The 19,268-nt window shown below is 49.4% G+C and overlaps 2 protein-coding genes across 6 annotated transcripts; one reads left to right on the top strand and one right to left on the bottom strand.

Annotated features, from left to right (window-relative positions):
- Positions 1-8,934: 8,934 nt before the first annotated feature.
- Positions 8,935-16,136, top strand: CAPNS1 (calpain small subunit 1). 5 transcript variants are annotated; one of them, XM_055553371.1, is made up of 11 exons: positions 8,935-9,072; positions 9,923-10,116; positions 11,089-11,122; positions 11,441-11,530; positions 11,700-11,757; positions 11,855-11,919; positions 13,210-13,278; positions 13,384-13,462; positions 13,603-13,719; positions 15,376-15,434; positions 15,625-16,136. In XM_055553371.1, the coding sequence occupies exons 2-11, from the start codon at positions 9,932-9,934 to the stop codon at positions 15,649-15,651; spliced, it is 783 nt and encodes a 260-aa protein (XP_055409346.1). In that variant the 5' UTR covers positions 8,935-9,072; positions 9,923-9,931; the 3' UTR covers positions 15,652-16,136. The 5 variants fall into 5 exon arrangements, with proteins under 5 accessions (XP_055409346.1, XP_055409349.1, XP_055409347.1 ...); XM_055553374.1 differs by lacking the exons at positions 8,935-9,072; positions 9,923-10,116 and adding an exon at positions 10,159-10,178; XM_055553372.1 differs by lacking the exons at positions 8,935-9,072; positions 9,923-10,116 and adding an exon at positions 10,392-10,480.
- Positions 16,137-16,674: 538 nt separating this feature from the next.
- On the bottom strand, positions 16,675-18,315 carry LOC129631976 (cytochrome c oxidase subunit 7A1, mitochondrial). Its single transcript, XM_055553377.1, has 4 exons — positions 18,184-18,315; positions 17,405-17,491; positions 17,186-17,270; positions 16,675-16,811 (listed from the first exon to the last, which is right to left on the bottom strand). The coding sequence occupies exons 1-4, from the start codon at positions 18,196-18,198 to the stop codon at positions 16,756-16,758; spliced, it is 243 nt and encodes an 80-aa protein (XP_055409352.1). The 5' UTR covers positions 18,199-18,315; the 3' UTR covers positions 16,675-16,755.
- Positions 18,316-19,268: the final 953 nt, after the last annotated feature.

The raw sequence follows: 19,268 nt of genomic DNA on the forward strand, positions 1-19,268 counted from the left end.
ATGAATCTAATAAAACTCTAAAAAAAAAAAAAAAGAATCCACCTTGCAGTGCAGGTGACCAGAGTTCAGTCCCTGACTGGGGAAGTAGGATTCCGCATGCCACGGAACAAGTAGGCGTTGAAACTTCTGAGCCCAGGCACCACAACTTGCATCTGCACAAAAAACTTGCAACTGCAATTTTTGTTGCAACTGCAACAAAAAATGCTCCATAAAGCAACTAGGGTCCAAGGCAGCCAAATAAATATATATTTTTTTAAATTCAGTAGTTTGTTAAAAAAAAAAAAAAGATCCTCTCATTGAGTGAGGGCTGGACCTAATGCCTTCCTTCTAAGGAACAGAAGACTGTAACAGAAGAAATTGTGCGGGACTTCTAAGATCAGTTCACAAAAGGTATTGTATTTTCATCTTGCTCTCTGGGTTCACTGGCTCCAAGAGAAACCAGCTTTCCATATGTGAGAACCTGTGGTTGAGAAACTGAGTCCTGCAAGGACTCAGTGAGCAAGGAACTGACAGGCCTCTTGCTAACAGCGTAGGCCTGGAGTAGGCCAGTAGGAGTAAAAACTCTGAGTTCCTGACCCACAGACAGTGTGAGATAATAGATATTGTTTGAGGCTATTCAATCTTGGTTTTAAACTTGTTAACAGCCGTAGTTAATGTAACTGTATTCCAATTATCTATAACTGCATTAAATTTTATCTAAACCTCAGCAAGTTAAAACAGCCACTTTATTTTTCCCATTTTTCTGTTTTTGTAGATCAGGAATTTGGGATGAGCTTGACTTGAGATCTCTCTTGTGTTTGAGTCAGAAGTTGGCTGAGGCTACAGTCATCCCAAGGTTTGAGCAGGCTGGATGTCCAAAGTGACTCAGCAGCTTGGCAGTGACACTAGCTGTTGGCTGGGAGCTGAGCGGGGACTAGAACTAAAGCACCTCAGATGCTCTTTCCATAACGGCTGTCCCAGTGTACATGAGAGCTGGCTTTCTCCAAAGCAAGTGTTGTAGGCGAACCAAGGAAAAACTGCATGGCCTTTTCTGACTCAGCCTCAGAAGTCATTTCTGCCACTGTCTATTGATGAAAGTGATTACAAATCCACCCACATTCAAGAGGAGGCCACACAGATCTGAATTCTTCTTTTTTAAAAATTATTTATTCGGTTGTGCCGGATCTTAGTTGCAGCACCCAGGATCTTTGATCTTCGTTATGGCATGAGGCATCTTTAGTTGCAGTACACAGAGGGATCTAGTTCCCTGATCCATTGGGAGCATGGAGTCATAGCCTCTGGCCCACCAGGGAAGTCCCTGTAATAAGTCTTTTTCTTTCTCTCTCTCTATATCCTATTGGTTCTTTTTTTGAAAACCCTGACTAATACACTGGTGAGGTAAAAGTACGGTAAACTGTATTAGTCATCGTGGAACAATTTGGCATCAACTACGTTTGGGTTCATACCTGACTCTGCCATCCCCTCAGGCAAATGACTCTACCTCTCTGAACCTCCACTTCTTTTCATGTTAGTTCTGTTCTAAGACGGTTGTGAGAGGCCTGGCAAGACATGTCTATAAAAATGCTGTTACTTCAGCCTGGTCCCATCAAACCCTCAGGAAACATGAGCTAGGGTAGTTATGACTATTTTGAGTTTATTAATTGGTGGTGGCATTGTAACATTAACATCGTTGAGGCAGCAAATTGTAAGGATTAAAAGCATAAGCCACAGGTCTTCCCTAGCTGTCCAGTGGTTAAGACTCCATGCTTCCACTTCAGGGGATGCAGGTTCAATCCTTGATCAGGGAACTAAGATCCCACATACCAGGCAGCATGACAAAAAAAAAAAAGCGTAAGTTACAAAGTCAGTCTTCCTGGGTTTGAATCTTGACCCTGGTACTTCCTTGCTGTATGATGTTGGACAAGTAATCCCATCTCTCTGGTTAACTCATGGCATCATAATTACTTCTACGTGCATCAGTCAGAATAGGCTAGGTTATATGGTGGTGACAATGAGTTCTGGCCCTCAGTGGACCAAAGCTTCAAAATTGATTTCTTGCTCACAGAAATTGGCAGATGTGCTCCTTGCCATGGCTTAGGGATCCAGCTAGCTTCCTTCCTGTAGCACCTCAGTGCTTGCATAGCTTCCAGGGTTGCCTAGGCAACCTGAGAGCATCAGAAGATTAGAGCTTTGAGCATCCTGCACTGGCTTTTAAATGCTACTGGGAAGTCAACTAGATCCCCAATTCCTCAACTAAAAGATGCCTCGAGCCTTAATTAAGACCCAGCACACCCAAATAAACAAAATATTTTTCTTAAAGGACCAACCTAGGGTATTTGATCTCAGTCACTGGAATGATAGAGATGCCATTAAGTTAGTTGGGGAAGGTGAAGAGGAAGGTAAAGATGTCCCAAGCTCGACACATCTCTAAGACCCCTGTGGAGACAATGAGTAGGATACAGAATGGAGGAGCCTAAAGATAGAAATATCTGGGTTGAAGATAGAAACCTGGGCATAAGCTGATAGCCTAGAGATGGAATTTATTTATTTATTTTGCCAAGCTGTGTGACTTGCAAGATCCTAGTTCCATGACCAGGGGTTGAAACCTAGCCCTTGACAGTGAAACACAGAGTTCTAACCAATGGGCCACCAAGAAATTTCCTGGAGGTGGAATTCAAGCTAAAGGAAATAAACTCAATATTTATTGAAAAGACTGATGCTGAACTCCAATACTGTGACCACCTGATGGGAAGAGCTGACTCACTGGAAAATACCCTGATGCTGGGAAAGATTGAAGGTGAAAGAAGAGGGCAGCAGAGGATGAGATGGTTAGATAACTTCACCAACTCAAAGGACATGAATCTGAGCGAACTCTGGGAGATGGTGAAGGACAGGGAAGCCTAGTGTGCTGCAGTCCGTGGGGTCACAAAGAGTTGGACACAACTTAGCAACCGAACAACAACAACAACAAAAGAGGGAGATCCACGATGGCATGAGTGGGCTAGAGAGGCAGACTAAGATTTAGAGCTGGTCAGAATTGAGAGATGAGGGAGCCAGACCTAGATGATTGTAATTGGCAGTGAGTGCTATGAGAATGTATGCGACAAGCATGGAACTGCAAACTTCAGTTTCAGTCTCAGGCTCAGTCAGGGAGGGCTTCCTAGAAGAGGTGACTCCTAAGCTGACACTCAAAGCTTGAGTGGTTACAACACCAGGCAAACAAGGCAGAAGTGTGTTCCAGACACAGCCCGTGCAAAGGCCTGGCAGCAAGTGAGCCCAGGAAAGGGCAGAGGAGGAAGCTACTCAGACTGGCAGGGAAGAGTGTGGTCAGAAAGGAATCCAGATCAGTCATCAAGCAAACTTTTGGCATCAGCCAAGCCCAGGTTCAGATCTGGTCCTGCCACTCTCTGTGAACTCAGGCAAGTTGACCCAGCCTCCATTTTCTCTCCTGTTAGATCCTGTATCATAGATAAGGCCTGCTTAGCAGCCCCAACAAGCCCTCAGGAAGCATTGCTGTGACTGGGGTTTTGTCTGTTGTGACCTTGTTACTTGGGCTAGTATTCATTAAATGATCGAAGAGTCAACACACTCGGGTAGTGACGACAAAAACTGGGCCTTTGTGCACCAGCGCTGAATTGAATCTTGGAGACAGAGTTTTAGGTGAAGTAGAAAAGAATAGCTTTATTGCTTTGCCAGGCAAAGGGACACAAAGAGGGCTCGTGCCCTCAGAACTTGTGTACCAACTCAGGAGGACGTGGTGAGGAGTTTTAGAGCGATGGTTCAAGGGCAGGGTTGCTGATAAGGATCAGGGAGTGTGCAGAGCCTGCACTCCTTTAATCTGACCTCCTGGTGGTCTCCTGATGAGCTTCTCTGGAATGAAGAATGCTTCATCAAGCATCTAACATCTTCCATTGGGTGGAGGTTTTAATTCTGCAGAGCTCAAAGGTATTATCCTGGGATCCTGTCCCAAAGCTGCACTATTGTTTCTTTTTTTGGCTGCATTGGGTCCTTGTGTGAACTTTGTTGCATCATGCAGGGTCTTTCATTGCAGTGCTTGAACTCTCTAGTTCTGGCTTGTGGGCTTAGCTGCTCTGTGGCATGTGGGATCTTAGTTCCCTGACCAGGGATTGAACCTGTGCCCCCTGCATTGCATAGTCAATAAAGCAGAAGTAGATGTTTTTCTGGAGCTCTCTTGCTTTTTCGATGATCCAGCAGATGTTGGCAATTTGATCTCTGGTTCCTCTACCTTTTCTAAATCCAGCTTGAACATCTGGAAGTTCATGGTTGATGTACTGTTGGAGCCTGGCTTGGAGAATTTTGAGCATTACTTTGCTAGTGTGTGAGATGAGTGCAATTGTACGGTAGCTAGAACATTCTTTGGCATTGCCTTTCTTTGGGATTGAAATGAAAACTGACCTTTTCCAGTCCTGTGGCCACTGCTGAGTTTTCCAAATTTGCTGGCATATTTAGTGCAGCACTTTAACAGCATCATCTTTTAGGATTTGAAATAGTTCAACTGGAATTTCATCACCTCCACTAGCTTTGCTTGTAGTGATGCTTTCTAAGGCCCACTTGACTTCGCATTCCAGGATGTCTGGCTCTAGGTGAGTGATCACACCATCGTGATTATCTGGGTCATGAAGATCTTTTTGTATAGTTCTTCTGTGTATTCTTGCCACCTCTTCTTAATATCTTCTGCTTCTGTTAGGTCCATACCATTTCTGTCCTTTACTGTGCCCATCTTTGCATGAACTGTTCCTTGGTATCTCTAATTTTTTTTAAGAGATCTCGTTTTTCCCACTCTATTGTTTTCCTCTATTTCTTTGCATTGTTCATTGAGGAAGGCTTTCTTATCTCTCCTTGCTATTCTTTGGAACTCTGCATTCAAATGGGTATATTTTTCCTTTTCTCCCTTGCCTTTAGCTTCTCTTCTTTTCTCAGCTATTTGTAAGGCCTCCTCAGACAACCATTTTGCCTTTTTGCATTTCTTTTTCTTGGGGAAGGTTTTGATCCCTGTCTCCTGTATAATGTCATGAGCCTCTGTCCATAGTTCTTCAGGCACTCTGTCTATCAGATCTAATCCCTTGAATCTATTTGTCACTTCTACTGTATAGTAATAAAGGATTTGATTTAGGTCATACCTGAATGGTCTAGTGGTTTTCCCTACTTTCTTCAATTTCAGTCTGAATTTGGCAAGAAGGAGTTCATGATCTGAGCCACAGTCAGCTCCTGGTCTTGTTTTTGCTGACTGTATAGAGCTTCTCCATCTTTGGCTGCAAAGAATATAATCAATTGACTCATTGGAAAAGACTCTGATGCTGGGAGGGATTGGGGGCAAGAGGAGAAGGGGACGACAGAGGATGAGATGGCTGGATGGCATCACTGACTCGATGGACGTGAGTCTCAGTGAACTTCTGGAGTTGGTGATGGACAGGGAGGCCTGGCGTGCTGTGATTCATGGGGTCGCAAAGAGTCGGACACGACTGAGCGACTGATCTGATCTGATCTGATCTGATTTTTGTATTGACTATCTGGTGATGTCCATGTGTAGAGTCTTCTTTTGTGTTGTTGGAAGAGGGTGTTTGTTTTGACAGTGTGTTCTTTTGGCAAAATTCTGTTAGCCTTTGCCCTGCTTCATTTTATACTCCAAGGCCAAATTTGCCTGTTACTCCAGGAAATCTCTTGTTACTCCAGGAAATCTCTTGTTACTCCAGGAAATCTCTTGACTTCCTACTTTTGCATTCCAGTCCCCTATAATGAAAAGGACATTTTTTTTGGGGGGGGGAGGGTGTTAGTTCTAGAAGGTCTTGTAGGTCTTCATAGAACCATTCAACTTCAGCTTCTTCAGCATTACTGGTTGGGGCATAGACTTGGATTACTGTTATACTGAGTGGTTTACCTTGGAATCAAGCAGAGATCATTCTGTCGTTTTTGAGATTGCACCTAAGTACTGCATTTCAGACTCTTTTGTTGACTATGAGGGATACTCCATTTCTTCTAAGGGATTCTTGACCACAGTAGTAGATATAATGGTCATCTGAGTTAAATTCACCCATTCTTTTCCATTTTAGCTCACTGATTCCTAAAATGTCGATGTTCATTCCTGCCATCTCCTGTTTGACCACTTCCAATTTACCTTGATTCATGGAGCTAACATTCCAGGTTCCTATGCAATATATTCTTTACAGCATCAGACTTTACTTCCATCACCAGTCACATCCACAACTGGGCGTTGTTTTTGCTTGGCTCTGTCTCTTGATTCTTTCTGGAGTTATTTCTCCACTCTTCTCCAGTAGCATATTGGGCACCTACCAACCTGAGGAGTTCATCTTTCAGTGTCATATCTTTTTGCCTTTTTATACTGTTCATGGGTAATATGTATGTTTCATTCTTCCCTGATTAGCAACTGTTTGAACTTGCCCTTTGGGAACTCAAAGAAGGTCAAGGAGGCTGAAGCCTATTTCCTACAAACAAGTAATGGGGAACACAAAGGCTTCCATGTCCAGGAGCCTCAGAGAGTCCCGCTCAGTTTCAGTAGTGCTTAAGAGTACAGGTTAAGGACTTTCCTGGTGGTCCAGTTGGTAAAGAGTCTGCCTGCAATGTGGGAGACCTGGGTTTAATCCCTGGGTCAGGAAGATTCCCTGGAGAAGGAAATGGCAACCCACTCCAGTATCCTTGCTTAGAGAATTCCATGGACAGAGGAGTCAGTGTGCTACAATCCATGAAGTCACAAGGAGTCTGACACAACTGATTGACTAACACTTTGGTGGTCCAGTGGTTAAGAATCCGCCTCACAACGCAGGTTCGATCCCTGATAAGGGAACCAAGATCCCCCAGGCTGAGGAGCAACTAAGCCTGCATGTCGCAGCTACCGAGCCCACATGCTCCAGAGCCTGCACACCACAACTAGAGAGTTCATGGGCACAACGTAAGATCCCACATGATGTAACAAAGATCCTGACACAGTCAAATAAATTTTAAATAATTAAAAAAAATAAGAGTACAAGCTAGGGAGTTTACCCTCAGAATCAGTTTACTTATTTGTGAAATGCAGATAATATATAGCACCCATTCAAAGACTGTTATGAGGACATATGAGCTGATACATGTAAAGTGTCAGTAGCTCAAGTCACGTCGGACTCTTTGCACAGATGGCCATAAAGTACTGTATTGTAATAGGTTTATAATACTGCTCACACAAAAAACACAAAACAAACACAAAGAATAAAGAAAATATTTCTTAATTTTAATTTTTTATTTAATTTTATTAAATCAAATTAAATTTATTTTTAATATTTTATTTATTTTTATTTTTGGCCACACTGGATTTTCATTGCTGCACACGGGCTTTCTCAACTTGTAAGAAAACATTTTTAATCTTACAGTACAGTACCTTAAAAAGTACAGTAGTACCAGGTACATCATCACTGCTTTTATGCATGCTTCCGGACATCCTGGGCTGGAAATAAACATACTGTACTACTGTACTCTATACAGTGAGTGAGTGAGTGAGTGAGTCAGTGAAAGTAGCACAGTTGTGTCCGACTCTTTGTGATCCCATGGACTGTCCAGTCCATGCAATTCTCCAGGCCAGAATAGTGGAGTGGGTTGCCTTTCCCTTCTCCAGGTGATCTTCCCAACCCAGGAATCGAACCCAGGTCTCCTGCATTGCAGGCAGATTCTTTACCAGGTGAGCCACAAGGGAAGCCCACTCTATACAGTTCTGTAAAGTACACAAAAGCAAAACAGCTTATAGAGGATACATGCACCTGACAATGTACACCAGACAGGTGAACTAACTTAGGTGATTGGACATGCAGACACATATTTGCATCTTTGAAAGTTTGCAACTTTAGGGTTTGTATGTAGGGGACTTACTGTATTAACTAAGGAAGAGCAAGAGTCTACCTCAGGAACCCAAGAGGGCTCCAGGAGGAAGGAACAGACACAGAGGATAATGGTTACTATTTGACTAAGCGTTTACTGCTTCATTCTGTTAGGAGCCTAGAGAGTGGGGCATGGAGACCTTTATTTACATTTTACAGATTAGAAAATCATGGCTCAGGTCACTGTTTTGGAATTCCAAGTTATTAAGGGGCAAAGTCAGGATTCAACCCCAACCTGAGTCAGCTTCCAGAGTAGCGCCTAAGGGCTAGAGAGACAGACTGACAGCTTCCTCCGAGGGACCCTGAAAAAGTCCTGGGCGCTTACAGGTTGGAAGCAGAGAGCAAGCGAAAGGGTTCCAAAGGTGGCCTCCTTTGCCATTTTCCTTCCCAGCTGCACTCCCCACCTTGGCCACCAACCGACCCTGGGAATGTCCAGCCTCAGAAACCAGGCTGTGGGCAGCGGATTCTTCCTGTATCCGGGCCCCTCTTTAGAGACTGGAAGACTGAGACTACACTTGGACCCGTCCAGGAAAAACAATTCTAGGGGTCTTGGCTCAGGGGGTCAAGGGGTGTGGATGCAGGAGGCACAAGGCTGTCTGATTTGTAGGTGAAACTGGACCACCATCAGGGCTTTGCCTGCAGGATCCCTGCCACAGATGCGGGCACTTGTCCCAGGCTGTGGTCCCAAACTGTGGCTGTTTGTCGTGACAAGGCTGGGATAGGAGACAAGTCCCAAGTCTTGTCCCAAGACAAGTATCAGGAGTCCTTTTCAGAGGAAACCGAAAGCCACATCTGTGAGACGATGGCAGCAGGCTTTGGGGCGAAAATCGACACTAGGTCGCCTTGGGCACGATGACTGCCCAAGTTCCCTCGGAGTTCTAGTTCCCCAGGTGCTTGCATCCTGGGACTGCATAGAGTAGAGAAAGACCTCAGATCTGTCAACTCAGGGCGGTGTCGGGAATGCAAGGCACTGGAAACGCAGGATGGAGCCTGTGCAGCCGCACCCAATCACAGGAGGCGGGACCAACAGGCGCATGCGCAGTCTTAATGTCGGCTCTAGGACCCGGCGGATGCGGGCTGGGCCACCCAGCAGAGCCTAACCCGGCCTTGGCAGCCTGAGTCACCCGCCCCGCCCTGCGGAGCCGGACGCAGACGGAGGCCCCAGAGCTACACCGACGAGCGGACCGGTGGACGCGCGAACGAGGCGGTGAGCGCCCAGTCCGGACTCCCCCTGCACTCTGTAATTCCGGCCCTGGAGGCCTCCAGACCCGAAGAGATCCTAAAATCTTAGCCTCAGGGATCCACCACACCCTTGACCTCAGATTCTAGCTCCCAGATCTGTCCGGCCTAGTTATCCTGCCCCGGGGACTCTTCCACCCTTCCTCTCAGGATCTAAAATAGGAGCCCATGGAGAGGTACCCAGTAAATCCAGCCCTGGGTGCAGCCTCTGGGACCACGATCCGTCCTCTCAATTCTAACAGGAACTCCGTTATCCCAGGCCCCGGGGCTCAACACTTAAAATCTTAGACCTGAACCCACAGACCCAGCAATGAGTCTAGTCTCACTGCTGGTTGCACCTAAATCCTTAAACCCACATTCTGGATTTCCTAAACTCTGTTTCAGGGGCCTCCAGGCGGAGAATTTCTAACCCACGATTCTGACCCGCCTCAAACCTCTAGGGCTCTGGATCTCAGATTCGAGCGCTAGCTTGGGACGCCCCCACCTTGAGACTCCCACTTGACCTGGCCAGTGCCTGGTACTTCATGATGCCTATGCGTAGACTCAGTCCAGAGTTTTTCAAGCCAGATGCGGACCTTTGGAACGGAAGGAGGTTTCAAACCCGATTTTCTGTCCCTATGCCACCGTCCAAGACCTACCTCCCCCAGAAGCCCAGACCTCACCCCGAATGGGCCCTTAAGCCCCAGCCGGAGGATAGGTCTCCGCCTAGAGGCTTCATATTACTTCCTCACGTCCAGCAGTCAGAAATGCGTATTTTTGTGGGGGAAGGGGCGGGCTCAGGGACGAGACAGCCATCTGACCCCTTTTTCCCTCCTCAGGAATCAGCCATGTTCCTGGTTAACTCGTTCTTGAAGGGTGGCGGAGGCGGCGGAGGAGGCGGGGGTCTAGGGAATGTGCTTGGAGGCCTTATCAGCGGGGCTGGAGGAGGAGGCGGAGGCGGCGGCGGCGGCGGCGGCGGCGGCGGCGGCGGAACAGCCATGCGCATCCTGGGCGGGGTCATTAGCGCCATTAGGTAAGGCGGGGCCTGATGATGGGCGTGGCCTGAGGAGGAGGCTTGTCCAGCAATAGAATGGGGTAACCTGGACACTGACCAGGAATCTTAATTAGGCTGGGCCGGGCCTGGGCTAGGAGACCCGCTTTGAGGGGGCCGACCTTAATGAGTTCATGGGGGCGGAGCTTGACATGGGGGTACTCTGATTATTGAGGGGACACAGTCTGATGGGACCACTTGGGCTTTGGGAGGTGGGGCTTAATGGGGCTGGCGTGGCCTGCTTCCGCTAACCTGGAGACAAACGTTAAGGGGGCGGAGCCAGTGAGGCTGGTTATCACTTCATGGGGGCAAGGCTAGCCTTGTGCGCGCGGCGTGGCCCTTGTAGGTGGGTCAATGAGGTGTGCTCAGAAGAGGTCTTGCCCTTACAGGATTGGGGAAAAGTCCATCAAGGGGCAAGGCTGGGCTGGGAACTGATTGGATTAAAAATGTCCTAGTGAAGGGGTACGACTGAAGTGACTTAGCAGCAGCAGCAGAAATGAAGGGAGGGTAGGGGTCGGTAGGTGCCTGGTAGGTCTTAGCCACTGAGTATAATGCTTTGAAGGGGTGAGAACTAATGGAGCTGGGGTGGGATATTAAGAAGACACAAACGTTAGAGGCCATGACGATGGAGTAGGTTCTTACACAGGTGGAACCCAGGAGGGTGGGGCCCCGGGAAGCTGGGGCCAAGCTTCTATGAGGCGAGCCCTCGAAGGGGCTAGGTCTTTTGAGGAATCTGCCATTATGTAGGTGTGCTCTGGCAAGGGGGATCTTACTGTGGGGGAACAACCAGGGAGGCAAGGATAGGGACAGGTGAAGACAAGGACTGATGAGGGTGGAGGGAGCAAGTAGGTAGGGTGGCGAGCTAGGGGTTGAGGGATGGGGTGTGGGGGCTGGCTGCCGGTTGGAGGCCCCGCCCCCTGGCATTAACTCCCCCGCCCCCATGTTTTCCTTCAGTGAGGCGGCTGCGCAGTACAACCCAGAGCCCCTGGTAAGCCCCACCTGTTTTCTCATTCTGAGGCCTTTTCCAACATCCATCCTTGTCCCTTTGAAGAAGCCCCATCCCTTTCCTTATGAAATTTATTTCACTTAATGTCTCCCTTGTAACATCCTCAAACTTAGCTATTATTTTCCAGTTGCTAAGTCATATCCAACTCTTGGAGGACTTAGCTATATCCATTCCTATTCATTGCCCACCTCGCATTCATTGGTCACTCACCACTCAGCCCACTCAGACTTTCCCAACCTACCGCTGTCCCGGTCAGGGCACCCTTCCCCCTACCTGCTCTGAAATCTCCTCCCTCTGCAGCCCCCTCGCACACATTACTCCAACATCGAGGCCAATGAGAGTGAGGAGGTACGGCAGTTCCGGAGGCTTTTTGCACAGCTGGCTGGAGATGTAAGTAAACAGGGAACCCCAGACCCGTCTTTAACCCTTCCATGCCTTCCCTTGGGCTGCCCTTTACATGTACACTCCACCATGGCAATCCCAAAGTTCCTATCCTCCTTCATCACACCCTCAGACCCCTTTCAGTCACCCCTGACCCATTCCTAACTTCTACCCCCAGGACATGGAGGTCAGTGCCACAGAACTCATGAACATTCTCAACAAAGTGGTGACCCGACGTGAGTGACTGGGGTCAGCAGACAGGGCAGGTTTGGAGGCATGGTGGCTGGGGTAGTTGTGATCTCTGGCCTCTGACCTTCAACCTGTATCCCACAGATCCTGATCTGAAGACTGATGGCTTTGGCATTGACACATGTCGCAGCATGGTGGCTGTAATGGATGTATCCTTGAGGGTAGTCTGGTGGAGAAGTTGGGGATGAGGGAATTTTCTTTGGCCACGCTGTGAGTCCTAACCACTGGACTGCCAGGGAATTCCCAAGAAGGGATTTTCTGCAAGAGTGGCTGGGGCAGTCAGGGTGTAGCTTTCATACCCACAGATGTGGACATGTGTACATTAGAACACACACCCACCTATGGACATGTGGCAATACATAATAACATCAGCTGTCGTAACTGGCACTTTACTTACATTTACTTGACAGCCACCTTGTTAGACAGGTATGATTATTATATTCCATTTTACAGATGAAGAAACCAGGACCTAGAGAGGCAATCATTCAACTGACCTTATAACCTTATAACCCCACCTTGTAACTGCCATAGGTTTGCCCACACGCACACACACACACATACATGAAGATATGTAGAGGCGTGTGCATGGGAACACACATCATTCACTGATTTCGGGCGCAGGCACATACTGCACAAAGCATTATAGACACACATATATGCATGTCATGTTATGACATACATGTGTTGTCTAGGGTGAAACAAATGCAGCTCAGCCCCCTAGCAAGGTTATTGAACCTCTCTGTGCCTCGGTTTACCTCTTGATAAAATTGGGTGAATGATAATGGTGATACCAAATTGTCATTTCATGCAAAAGGCTTAGCACAATGGGTAGCACAGAGTAAGTGGTCTGCACACACTAACTGTTATGATCTCACCCGGGTAGATTTTTCAGCTCTGAAGCTGTTTCTCTGTCACCCAGATGTAACACTGATGGGGCTGGTATCTTGAGGATTTAGTGAGACAAGTGATGCTCCTGAGGAGTTTGGCAGTATCTGATGTCATGTGATAAGTCTTGGCCATTGTTGCGATTTACTGAGAATTTATCAAGTGCCAGCCCTTGAGTGAGGGCTTTATACCAATATCTCATTCACTTTTTATCACAAATGCAATAGGTATTTACTCTTATCACCTCATTTCCCTAGAGTTCTAAGATACCCTGGTGTTTTACATGTCCTAACATTTATAAGTTTGAATTACTATCAAAGAATGTTATAAATGAGGATTTCATGTGATTATGTGTAGAGAGAGTCTTTATCATTTAGAAATACAAACTAAAGTACTTATGGGCAAGACGAACAGTGAAGCCACACGCAAGGTGGCAGCAGGAGGGTGGGATGGGAGCTGGGGTTCTAGCCCAGGCTCCCCTGCTTGGTCCTAACCATCATCGTGTACACTGTCCACACTTCTGGGTATGGCTATTCTTAACACCCTTCCACCAGAGTGACACGACTGGCAAACTGGGCTTCGAAGAATTCAAGTACTTGTGGAACAACATCAAAAAGTGGCAGGTGTGTTCAGCCTCTGAAACTCCTGGCACAAAGACAGTGCCCCAAGCCTTGGAAATGCCACGCCCCATGAGGCCCAGTTGAATCCTGACCTCCTTGTCCCCACAGGCCATATACAAACAGTTTGATGTTGACCGTTCAGGGACCATTGGCAGCAGTGAACTCCCAGGGGCCTTTGAGGCAGCAGGTGTGGCTGGCAGGAACATGGTGGGACTGGGGGTGGGACTGGTGAGGCAGCCCCCACTGATCTGGTCTGAGCCTGAATCCTGGGGCTGGGAGAGGGTTTGGCTAGGTGGCCCCCACACCTATTAACTAAATCATTCGCAGGATTCCACCTGAATGAACATCTCTACAACATGATCATCCGACGCTACTCAGATGAGGGAGGGAACATGGATTTTGACAATTTCATCAGCTGCCTGGTCAGACTGGATGCCATGTTCCGTAAGTGACACCCTAGCTCTCTTCCCAGGTGGGGATTTGTCCAGCCTCCTTGGGCCAAGCCTCCTTTGAGCCTGACGCTGAGGTGGGCAGTATTAGGGGCACAGCAGTGACTGAAACAGGCCATGTTCCTGCCCTTATGTTGCTTACAGTCTACAGGAGAGGCAAATTACCAGACAGTGACAGCTCGGGATGGTTAAGTCTGGGATTGGGGAAGCCTTTGCAGAGTGATGGGGGCTGTGAGGGGAAGATCAGGGTAGATCAGGTTTAGACTTGTGACTGGGAGCTCTTCAAACTTAACTAGGCAGCTGATGTAGCTTAAGTGATCAAGGAGGCCTTCCTGGAGGAGGGAGGGCATGTGTGAATTGAGACCTGATGGGTAAGAAGTGACTCCAGCAAGTGAGTGGGGAGCAGTGTTGCATTGGGAACAGCCTGTGTGAAGGCCTAGAAAGGAAAGAGGAGACGGTAATCTTGGTGATTTGGGTTAGAATATTTCATGGAGGAGGAACCTAGGGTTCAAGGAGGTGAATTTCTTGCTCACAGCCACTTAGCTAGAAGTTGCAAAGTTAGAATTTGAACTCACATTTGTCTGAGAGAGGGGGCAGGAGCAGTGGGATGGTCAGGCCATGCAGGGCTGTGAATGCCATGTTTGGAGGTGCTCAGACACTAATGGGACAGTGAACAGGGTCTAGGCAGGGGAAGAACAGGGTCTCAGGTTTCCTTTAGGAAGATCTCCTGGCATGCCAAGAGCCCAGGGTGGACAGTATATTAAGAGCATGCAGGGAAGAAAAGAGGCAGGTATGTTGGGGACATGAAGGGAAGGTGAGAGAGGACAACAGGGCAGATGATGCTAAAAGCCATGTATGAGAGGGTCGAGAAATGGCCTGGGATTTACCAGCAAGAGGGCCAGCTGCGAGTGGAGTGTCCAGGGTACCACACGCGTGGATCCTTGAGGGTGGTAACTGAGCCGTGAGTGAGAGAGAGCCACACAGGCTCTGTGGGCACCTGTTTACATACTGGTTTGGCTATGGCACGACTGAGCGACTTCACTTTCACTTTTCACTTTTATGCATTGGAGAAGGAAATGGCAACCCACTCCAGTGTTCTTGCCTGGAGAATCCCAGGGATGGGGGAGCCTGGTGGGCTGCCGTCTATGGGGTCGCACAGAGTTGGACACGACTGAAGCGACTTAGCAGTAGCAGTTGACTGTGAGTGGGGACCATGGAGATGAGTTTCAGGGCAGGAGTGGGGACTACACAGACTGTAGGAGCAGGAAATGCAGAGCCTCCTTCCAGTAGCTTGTTTCAGCTGGAACTGGAGGGTGTGGAGCTTAGAGGTTGGTAGGGGGCTGGGGCTTGGGCAGAGGGTGATGAGGGGTGTGGAGGTCAAGATATGGAGGCCATTATTGAGATGAGTAGTAGTCTGGGTTCCAATCCCAGTTTCCTTTTTCTCTATGTAACACAGGCACATCACTTCACCTTTCTGTGCCTTATTTTAAAATGACACTTATCTCCTAAGATCGGATTAAATGAGTTCATACATGGAAAGCACTTTATACAGGTGCTTGCCAGAGTAGACAGACTACTAGCTGTTAGTATTATCATATATTAGTATATTTTACTCCTAAAAGCCAGTCCCACCAACCCTTCCTTTCCCCAGGTGCCTTCAAATCTCTCGACAAAGATGGCACTGGACAAATCCAGGTGAACATCCAGGAGGTAAGAACCCCCATCTCCACCCCGGGATGTGGGATCCTAGCAGGGGGCCCCTCCCCTCAGCCCCATGTACCAGCTTGGAGCTAGGGCTCCCTCCCTCCCATTTTCCCAAAGACCCCTGGGTGAGAGCAGAGAAGGGCTCTGGTATTCCTGGGTTCCCTGCTCCTCACTGTCTGTCCCTTCCTTTCCCCAGTGGCTGCAGCTGACCATGTACTCCTGAACGGGAGCCCCAGGCCTGCCCCCTCATCACCTCGCTGTAGGAGTCACCTTGGACTCTTCGGTCTCCCCCAGGGCTGATTCTGTCTGCAGTCACATCTTCGTGGGTCCTGCTGACCCCTTTCTGTCCTCTCAGCCCTTGGCACCTGGATTCTCAGTCAACAGTCAGGGCCCAACATGCTTCAACACGCCTTGCCCCTCGAGTCACCCCCACCCAGCACACCCATCTCGTCTACTCCATAACCCTTCTCTTGCACCTGTGCCAAGCCCAACATCTGTGTGGCTTCCACACCCCAAGGGCCCTTCTCCTAGTTCTGGGAGGATCACTCCAGTCCCTTCACACCCAGGCACACCCATTCAGTTACCACCCCGGCACCTGAACTCCAGGCCAAAACAGGGCCACATGCCCCAGTGCCTTTGTCTGTATTCTGCTCCCAGGCTGCCAGGCCCAGGAGGAAATAAATGTACCCTAGTTGCTGCTCTCTCCGAGATCTGCCTCCTGTTCTGAGTTGGGGGGTGGCTCTGCCTCTGAGGCAGAGGAAGCCTGTCTGTATGTGTCTCCTAGTCCCAGTCTTTTTTCTCATTCTGGATCCCAATTGAGCTGTAGCCTTATTCTTGCTGAGATCTCGCTCAGATCCCATGGAAACCAAGACTAGAAGTCTGGACCATCAGTGGGAGGTCTCAGTGTCCCCCTGGCTGTGCCCCCCAGGGCCATGTTTGCCCCTCTCAGCTTCTGTGCTTGAATGAGTCTGTCTTCACTTGCCTCTACCTCTCTGGTGTCCCACACTATGCTCAGGATCTTCCTCCCCACCCCCGGGCCTCTGCAGGGAGAGGGGCTGCCATCCCAGGATACAAAGCAGGTCCCCAGACCCTGAGGGGACAGCCCAGGGATGCTGTTTGGGGCTTCTGGGAGGGCTGAGAGGCAGTGACATCCTAGGGATAACCCTGGTGTAGTAGGAGGGTCCCAGGGTTGTCCACAGGGCAGAGATGACTTGCTGGTGGAAGGATGGGCTAGGAGGCACAAATAGGGAGCATGGAGCTGGGCTGGGTTCCCCAGGAAACCAGCACATTTATTGATGCCTGTTCGGGTCCTGCAGACTTCTTGGTTTCACTTCTTGTGAGGGAAGGAGGCCCAGCCAAGGCAGTACAGGCTGTAGAGAGTGCCTAGGGAGGGAGTGTGGGGGATACTGAATGAGGCCCCAGTTCCCTCCCTGAGCCCATCTTGCTTATGACCCCATGCTGCAGGCTCGAGTCCCTTCCCAAACTGCCCTTCAGCTGGGGAAATGCTGGACTTTGATACAGACCAGGCTTCAGGCTTTCTCCCCAGATGCATCACTAGCCCAGCCACCTTCCTGGGACAGGAGCCCAAGCCCTGGGGTGCTCCCTCCGTATGTGTCAGCCCAGGCTCCCATAGGGTCCCACACCAGCTCAGAATCCAATTCTCTGGTGAAACCCTACGGCCAGAACCCGCCCCTTCCCCTCTCCATCTCGAGCCCCGCCCTGCCGCCGTTCAGGCCGAGTCTGGCCCTGCAACTCACCCCCCAGACACAGAGTCATCGTCACTCGATACAGGATATTGTCTGTTGCACCGCCCTTCAAGTGCACCGGGAGGCCATTGTCCTCCTGGAAGTTGGGGGCACACGATGAGAAAGACGTTGTCAGCACCGCAGACCTTAAGCTCCTGCCACCCCCAACTTCTCTTCGGGACCAAGCGGGCGACCCAGGCTCCTCCCCCGCTCCTCCCTCGCTCCGCCCACCTGGAAGAGCTTCTGTTTCTCAGCTACTCGGTTCTCGAAGCGGTTCCGGGCGGTTGAGCTAAAGGAGCGGACCAGCGCTTGGGAGACCTGTGCAGAGGGGATGGGTTGGACATTGGGGGAGTCTGGAGGGGCGTCCCGGAAGAGGTCCCTTTGGGGGGAGGTTGTCGGACTTTCCGAGGCTCTAACTTGGGGACACTTCTGTCCCTTGGGAGCGTCTCAAAGGCAAGATGCGAACTGACCGCGCGAGTTGGGGAGGGTGTCCTGGCAGGAAAGGCCTAGATGAACGGGACTCGTGCCTAGAGGGTCTGGCTTGAAGGTTATCGGACCGTCTAGAGAATCGGACCCAGAAGGCTCACGTTCCGCGGGTCCCAGTCCCGAGAGGTTTTTTGTTTTTTTTTTTTCTTTTCGGTTCCCAGGGTTAATGGGAGGAGCTCAGGTCGCGGGAAGGGCAGGGCTGGATCGGGGTGCTTAGGGAATTTCCCGGCAGCCTAAGAAGTTAGGGAGAGGGGAAGGAATGCTAAGGGAGGCCTGGATGAAGGGAAGAAGTTCAAACTCTGGGCTTTCGGTCAAGTTAACGGGTCCCCGGCTGTCTCAAAAGATTTTGGGTTGGGAGCTGGGGAGAGGGGCCCCAGGCTTATTAGGAGGGAGTCCCGAGCCCTGAAGAGGGCTCACGTTCCAAGTCCCCAGATCCCGGAATTGGGGGAGAGTCTCAGATAGGGGTGAGAGTTTCTGAGAGTTTCCGAGTTGGGGGCCGCAACCCGACCCTTGGGGGCCCTCACCCGCAGGGCCCTCATCCTGCGTCCTCGTCTTCGGCCGGAGTCACCTCCCCTCTCTGCCCAAGGACAGACGGCGCCCTCCCCTCTGGGGGAGTCCCAGGCCACGCCCCCCGCGCGCCCCAGGACACCGTGGCTCCGGAGGACGCTTTCCGATTCGTCCAATAGGTGGGCGGGGAAGACGCTGCAACCCCATCCCCGCATCCTAGTGCCGAATGGTTGGAGCACCCATCTGTTACTCATCTCAGAATTCTGTTGGTCCACGCGGAGAGGAAAGCGGTCCCAGAGAATACATTTTTGGGTTGTTTCTGCGGAGGTATCCGGCTAGGGCAAAGTGCAGTTCTTCCGTTGGGTTCCTCGGATCTCTCCCTATTCGGTTGATGTTGACAGCAACTAAAGGAAGGTAAGACACCATCTTTCATTATGCCATTTTCCTCCCACGTTGTAACAGATGGCTGTGGCTTTGGCTAAATGTCAATGTTCATTTTTGGGTTCAGGGACTACGTTGTATGGAAAGTACACTCAACTCACACTACATCCAGGTGAGATACAAGACCCAAAGAAGTAGATTACGCCCATTTCTCATACAGGAGGGAGCATACGCTGCTATTAAGTGGAATGAAAGGCAGGATAATTTGCTTGTTTAAATAATTATTTTTCATTATCTTTGTTTATTGTGAACCCATGTAGCCGACTGCCTAAGTTAAACATGCGCACAAAATGACTGCGCTGCATAGCAACCGTCTTTGCTTCTTCATCTTACCCCCACCTCCACACTCAGTTCTTCACCCTGGAAAACAGTGTAGTTGCTCTGTTTGTTGACTTTAGACTCCACTGCATCCCCAGCACCTGACAAATGTGTGGATTTGATAAATATTTGTCAAAGGATATACAATATAAGCCAATGTTCTCTAACTTGGTCACTCCCACCTACTTAACCAAGAAGGGCTTCAGGGCTCCTCCTAGATTCTACTCATTTAGATATTTCCAGTCATCCAGAAAGTGGCCACACATGTGCTCATTCCCCCAGCTGTCCCCTGTTATCTGCAGCTGTGTAGGATCAGTATTCAGGGAAGAAAACAAAAATTGCT

Source organism: Bubalus kerabau, chromosome 17, assembly GCF_029407905.1.
Source record: "Bubalus kerabau isolate K-KA32 ecotype Philippines breed swamp buffalo chromosome 17, PCC_UOA_SB_1v2, whole genome shotgun sequence".
NCBI classification, from domain to species: domain Eukaryota; kingdom Metazoa; phylum Chordata; class Mammalia; order Artiodactyla; family Bovidae; genus Bubalus; species Bubalus kerabau.

Bases quoted from the DNA above. Each gene is read 5' to 3' on its own strand.
- LOC129631976 (XM_055553377.1), bottom strand. The intron at 17,271-17,404 runs GTGGGCGGAGCG...CCCAACTTCCAG, and splicing joins AGAAACAGAAGCTCTTCCAG to GAGGACAATGGCCTCCCGGT. The intron at 16,812-17,185 runs GTGAGTTGCAGG...CTCCCTCCCTAG, and splicing joins GATGACTCTGTGTCTGGGGG to GCACTCTCTACAGCCTGTAC.
- CAPNS1 (XM_055553371.1), top strand. From the start codon at position 9,932: ATGTTCCTGGTTAACTCGTTCTTGAAGGGTGGCGGAGGCGGCGGAGGA. The intron at 13,279-13,383 runs GTGTGTTCAGCC...TTGTCCCCACAG, and splicing joins ACAACATCAAAAAGTGGCAG to GCCATATACAAACAGTTTGA. The intron at 13,463-13,602 runs GTGTGGCTGGCA...AATCATTCGCAG, and splicing joins AGGGGCCTTTGAGGCAGCAG to GATTCCACCTGAATGAACAT.